General features: G+C 35.8%; 1 protein-coding gene across 1 annotated transcript; it reads left to right on the forward strand.

The window, feature by feature from the left end:
* Positions 1 to 116: 116 nt before the first annotated feature.
* On the forward strand, positions 117 to 5,256 carry LOC127173131 (claudin-34). The gene is made up of 2 exons (XM_051122797.1): positions 117 to 423; positions 2,856 to 5,256. Exon 2 carries the CDS (start codon positions 3,036 to 3,038, stop codon positions 3,753 to 3,755), a length of 720 nt encoding a protein of 239 aa, XP_050978754.1. The 5' UTR covers positions 117 to 423; positions 2,856 to 3,035; the 3' UTR covers positions 3,756 to 5,256.
* The last annotated feature ends 882 nt before the right edge of the window (positions 5,257 to 6,138 follow it).

The raw sequence follows: 6,138 nt of genomic DNA on the forward strand, positions 1-6,138 counted from the left end.
CTTCATAGTTATGGATGGGATGCAATTCATTGGACTGTCTGATATCACACTTGCTGTAAGGAAATAATGAATTAACATTTAGCTGTAAACAAGAATATTACGGTATACAAGTAATAAATTATCTCACGACTTGTTCTGAAGCCTCACCCACTTTATGATCTTTATGAGTCACCGTGAGTGACACTGTTTTTCCAATATAAGGTGATCTCAGATTCTTCATTGTTTGATTTTATGATGTTGACAGTGCTCATGAGCCGTGGTCAATCATTCACTAAAACATGTTCACCAGCTTCATTTACACTGAATTTTTCTGAGCAGGAAGTCAAGTTTCAGACAGCTTCCAGTCCAACGCTAAGCGCTTAAGATGAAGGAAACGCTGAGAGAATATTCACTTTACGGATCACTGGAATTGGTGCTGATGTGGTAATGCCTTCATTTTGTACTTTTAAATTATAATTTGTTTGTAACTTTAAGATGTGATGCATATTGACTGATGCAGGAGCTTGAGAATAGAATGACAATGTTTTAGTCAGTTTTATGTAGTGTCAGTTTGCGTTTCTTTCGGATCTGTAAATATAAAAAGCAAAACAATCAAGTATCTCATCTCATTATAATATATGATAGTTATGTGATGCTTATGCTTATGTAAAACAATCATATTCATGCTTTAATTCATCAAGGACATATTTAATTGATTTAAAATGACAGTAAAGACATTTATAATGTTGAAAAATATTTCTATTTCAAATGAATGTTGTTCTTTTGAACTTTCTATTCATCTGTGAATCCTGAAAAAATAATGTATCACAGTTTTCACAAAAATGTGAAGCAGCACAGCTGTTTCTTTTAACACTGATAGTAATCAGAAATGCTTCTTGAAAACTTCTTCCCAGCGACTTGATTCTGTCTTATTTGCTAAAATGTTTCCTCTGCTCTTTATAGAAGCAGAATAAATATATGACATCTACACAAGACATTCTGCCCCAGATTTGTTTTCCAGGCACAAAGCCATTTTTATTTGTTTATATACTTCAATTTCAACATTTTATAGCCGGTCTACTTCCTAAAAGAGTTTGACCTCAGTTTGCCGTAGTAAGTGGCATATATCATTGATGAATCAAGCCATAATCTGTAAAGCATTTCACATCACCCTCAAATATATTGTTTAAAAGTTTGGGGTCAGTACAATTTTTATTTAAAAAAATGTAAATAAAATATACTAATTTGTTCCCTCTTTGTGAACCTATTTGTTTCCTTGATTTAGTAAATCGTAGCTGCGTTGTACTAATTCGTTCCCTCGTTTTAGCAAATTGTAGCCACAAAATACTAATTAGTTTCTTTGATTTAGTAAGTCGTAGCTGCGTTGTACTAATTCATGCCCTCGCTTTAGCAAATTGTAGCCATAAAATACTAATTTGTTTCCTTGATTTAGTAAGTCGTAGCTGCGTTGTACTAATTTGTTCCCTTGTTTTAGTGAATTGTAGCTGCATTGTAGTAATTTGTTCCCTCGCTTTAGCAAATTTTAGCCACAAAGTACCAATTCGTTCCCTCGTTTAATGAATCATAGCTACTTTGTACTAATTTGTTCCCTCGTTTTAGTGAATCGTAGCCGCATTGTAATTCATTCCCTCGTTTTAGCAAATTGTAGCCATAAAATACTAATTTGTTTCCTTGATTTAGTAAGTCGTAGCTGCGTTGTACTAATTTGTTCCCTTGTTTTAGCAAATTGTAGCCACAAAGTACCAATTCGTTCCCTCGTTTAACGAATCGTAGCTATGTTGTACTAATTTGTTCCCTCGTTTTAGTGAATCGTAGCCGCATTGTAATTCGTTCCCTCGTTTTAGCAAATCGTAGCCACAAAGTACCAATTCGTTTCCTTGATTTAGTAAGTCGTAGCCGCATTGTAGTAATTTGTTCCCTCGCTTTAGCAAATTGTAGCTACAAAGTACCAATTCGTTCCCTCGTTTAATGAATGATGGCTACGTTGTACTAATTTGTTCCCTCGCTTTAGTGAATCGTAGCCGCATTGTAATTCGTTCCCTTGTTTTAGTGAATCGTAGCCACGTTGTAGTAATTTTTTCCCTCATTTTAGCAAATTGTAGCCACAAAGTACCAATTCGGTTCTTAGGTTAGTAAATTGTGGCCGCATTGTACTGATTCATTCCCTTGTTTTAGCGAATCATAGCTGCATTGTACTAATTTGTTTCCTCGTTTTAGTGATTCATAGCCATATTGTACTAATTCGTTCCTTTGTTTTAGTGAATTGAAGCCGCATTGTTCTAATTTGTTCCCTCGTTTAATACTTTTAATCCGGCATACACTCATTAAATTTATCAAAAGTGACAGCAAATACATTTATGATGTTACAAAAGATGTTTACTTAAACTTTCTATTCATCAAAGAATCTTAAAAAAAAAATGTATCTTAGTTTCCACAAAAATATTGAGCAGCACAACTGTTTTTAACATTAATAATCATAAATGTTTCTTGATTAGCAAATCAGCATATTAGAATGATTTCTGAAGAATCATGTGACAGTGGAGACTAAAATTCAGCTTTGATCAAAGAAATAAATTACATTTTAACACAGATTCACAAAAAACCAGCATATGCTGGTTAGGTACGTTTTGATGCTGGTTTAAGATGGTCCTTTACCAGCAACATGACCAGCTTAAACCAGCAAAAGACCAGCATAAACCAGCATCAAAACATACCTAACCAGCATATGCTGTTTTTTTTTCACCAGAGAGAGGAGACAAAATGTTGGTAAAATCTTACCAACTTAGATAAGATAACATAAGCAACAGGAAGTTAGTGATCTCTAAACTAAATCTCTCTCTGTCTCTTTCTCTCAGAGGGATGTCTGAGAGCTTTGTTTGCCAGGTTTCTTGGCGACAGCATTGGTTAGTTAAACCCACAACAAGCAATTAACTCCATAAAGAACTGCAGTCACATTCAACCGCTTCAGAAATAAGGTCGAGGCTCTACAGGATGGACCTTTTCCAGCAGGAAACCGCAGTCTGAGACCAGACGTCATGCCTTACCTCGTCCACACGGCTCACGCACAGTTCGTGGGGCTCTGGCTCGGTACGGTCGGATGGACGCTCGTCATCGTGACCGTGGGACTGGTGGAGTGGAGAGTTTGGGAAGTGTCCGATCTATCGGTCGTCACCTCCGGACTGGCATGGATTGGCATCTGGAGAGTGTGTTTTTATAGCCACGCTCCGATTTTATCTGGCAATCAGATCATGTTCTGTCAAAGGATTCGTTTGTCAGAGTCATCCACGCCACCGGAAATCGCCGCGGCGCAGGTGCTAATGCTCGTGGCTCTGATTCTCGGATTGGCGGGAAACGCCAGCGTCGTTTACGCCCTCAGAAACGTTTACTTCGGATTAAACAAGATTAAACCCATCAAACTAGCGTTTTCTTCAGGTGGGGTTTTGCTTATTCTCACTGGAACTTCTACACTAGTTCCCGTGTGCTGGAATCTCAATTCTGTCGTGAATAATCAGACTATATCGTTCCCGACAGAGTTTCTCATGCCATCCGCTCCTGTAAACCAGTTTGTTGGACCCGGTATCATCGTGGGGATTTTTGCATCCATCCTGCTGGTTTTTAGCGGGTTGGTTTTTCTGTCCTACAGGGTCCCAGTCATACTGGAGCCCAAAGTGAGGCCATCTTGGCCTGGAGAAAATCCATCTGGAACATATGTAAGCCAACAGGGAACTGACAATCCAGCTTTCCAAAGTGCATAGTAAGACATGTGAGACTGTTTTCAGGACGGATGTGAGTTTGTGATGCTGTACACCATCAGTAATTAGGATGCTGCGTTCTTTTTCTGCGTTCCCCTGGAGGCCCTTCATGTAACATTGGTGTAACTGTTCAAACACTCCTCAATCTCAGAATTAGCTAATTGTATGAAGTATTATAAATACACTGTAATCTAGATTACATAATCAGTTATAGAACAGCATACGTGAGGCCAATATTTTTATGATGTAAAATAAGCTTTCATCCCCTTACAAAATGTTTGCAGTTCTTTCAGGAACCCCAGTTTGAGAAACCATAGTGTATGTGATGTTTAATGCACTTTATGATGTTGATAACAAAGAATGGAAACTGTTTTTACGAGTTAGGTCAAAAGTAATCTAAGAGTAATCAAGAAGTAGTCAGAATACATTACCTTATATGTGTAATCCAATAACTACAATTTCTGTTATGTAATTTGTAGTCAGTAATGGACTACAATTTGTATTCACATGGCGAAATTTAAGCAGAATTTTGCGTGCAAAAAAGTTAATTGTCTATTATTAATAGTTCCGCTCACGCAGAAGTCATTTTCAAACCGAGCAGCGTTTATGTTAAGTGTAGCGAAATACGAAGCTCTCAACGCTATTTCACGACCAATTCGTGTGTATATTATGAGGTGGCTATTTCGCACAAATTCATACAACCTCACATTTTGTATGTTTTCTCTGAGGGGCGGGTTTGGGGGTGGTCATTCGTACAAATTCCTACGAATTAGCCACCTTGTAAAATCGGTAAATTTGACTAGATCTTATGTGGCACTGCATCAAAACCGTATTGTTGAGCGAAAAAGAATGCAGTAAGTCACATCTGTGTATAGTCACATTTTATTCCATTAGAAATCATGTAAAATAGGCCTACCGGTAAATAAAACGAAACATTTACAAACATTATAAATGCTATAAACGCATTTTCCTCTCAGTCCACAACAAATCCTTTAAATATAGCGCTATTCAGAACACGAGAGGAATTGAAAATAGAATTTTAAAAAACGGATAGTTCCTTGATTCTGATTGGTTGAGCTGCATTCTAAGCTGTTGTAAATTGCACTACAAACTTACACTTTTGTTTACGTTTGTGTGTTGCTCGGCAACTACTTTGTTGCGACCACAACTGTTTCTGAGGAACTACATTGTTTGGCGGAAGAATATTGTTTTATAAATATCATTACACTTGATTTGCTCTGTTTTATTTTGTGAAACTTTACTATGTATATGGAATAACCGTCTTATAAAAGCAATAAACCCTGTAAAGCCGTGGTTTACAGTGAATTTATAACAGCTATGTTTTTTGTTAAAATGAGTGAAATTATCCACATTCTAAGCTGTTGTAAATTACTCTACAAACATACACCTTTGTTTACGTTTGTGTGTTGCTCGGCAACTACTTTCTTGCGACCACAACTGTTTCTGAGGAACTACATTGTTTGGCGGAAGAATATTGTTTTATAAATATTTGCTGATTTTCTGTATTTTGTAAAACCTTACTAAGTATATGGAATAACCGTTTTATAAAAGCAATAAGCCCTGTGAAGCCATGGTTTACAGTGAATTTATAACAGCTATGTTTTTTGTTAAAATGAGTGAAATTATCCACATTCTAAGCTGTTGTAAATTACTCTACAAACATACACCTTTGTTTACGTTTGTGTGTTGCTCGGCAACTACTTTGTTGCGACCACAACTGTTTCTGAGGAACTACATTGTTTGGCGGAAGAATATTGTTTTATAAATATCATTACACTTGATTTGCTCTGTTTTATTTGTGAAACTTTACTATGTATATGGAATAACCGTTAAAAGCAATAAACCCTGTAAAGCCGTGGTTTACAGTGAATTTATAACAGCTAAAATGAATACACCTTTGTTTACGTTTGTGTGTTGCTCGGCAACTACTTTCTTGCGACCACAACTGTTTCTGAGGAACTACATTGTTTGGCGGAAGAATATTGTTTTATAAATATCATTACACTTGATTTGCTCTGTATTTTGTAAAACCTTACTAAGTATATGGAATAACCGTTTTATAAAAGCAATAAGCCCTGTGAAGCCATGGTTTACAGTGAATTTATAACAGCTACGTTTTTTTGTGAAAATAAATGAAATTAGAAAAAATTATACGATTAGTAAGTCACATCGACTTATGTTTTTACATTAATTTAACTAATCAAAATAAATTGAGCAATTTCTACTTAGAAGTTATTTGAAATTCAACTTAATTTTTAAAGTTGGTTTAATGTAATTTATGCTGAAATGTCTTATATTGTACAACCAAGTTGATTATACTTTAAAAAATTATGTTTTTTATTTAAAATAGGAATGTTTTTATATT

This window comes from Labeo rohita, chromosome 11, assembly GCF_022985175.1.
Source record: "Labeo rohita strain BAU-BD-2019 chromosome 11, IGBB_LRoh.1.0, whole genome shotgun sequence".
NCBI lineage: Eukaryota > Metazoa > Chordata > Actinopteri > Cypriniformes > Cyprinidae > Labeo > Labeo rohita.

Bases quoted from the DNA above. Each gene is read 5' to 3' on its own strand.
- LOC127173131 (XM_051122797.1), top strand. From the start codon at position 3,036: ATGCCTTACCTCGTCCACACGGCTCACGCACAGTTCGTGGGGCTCTGG.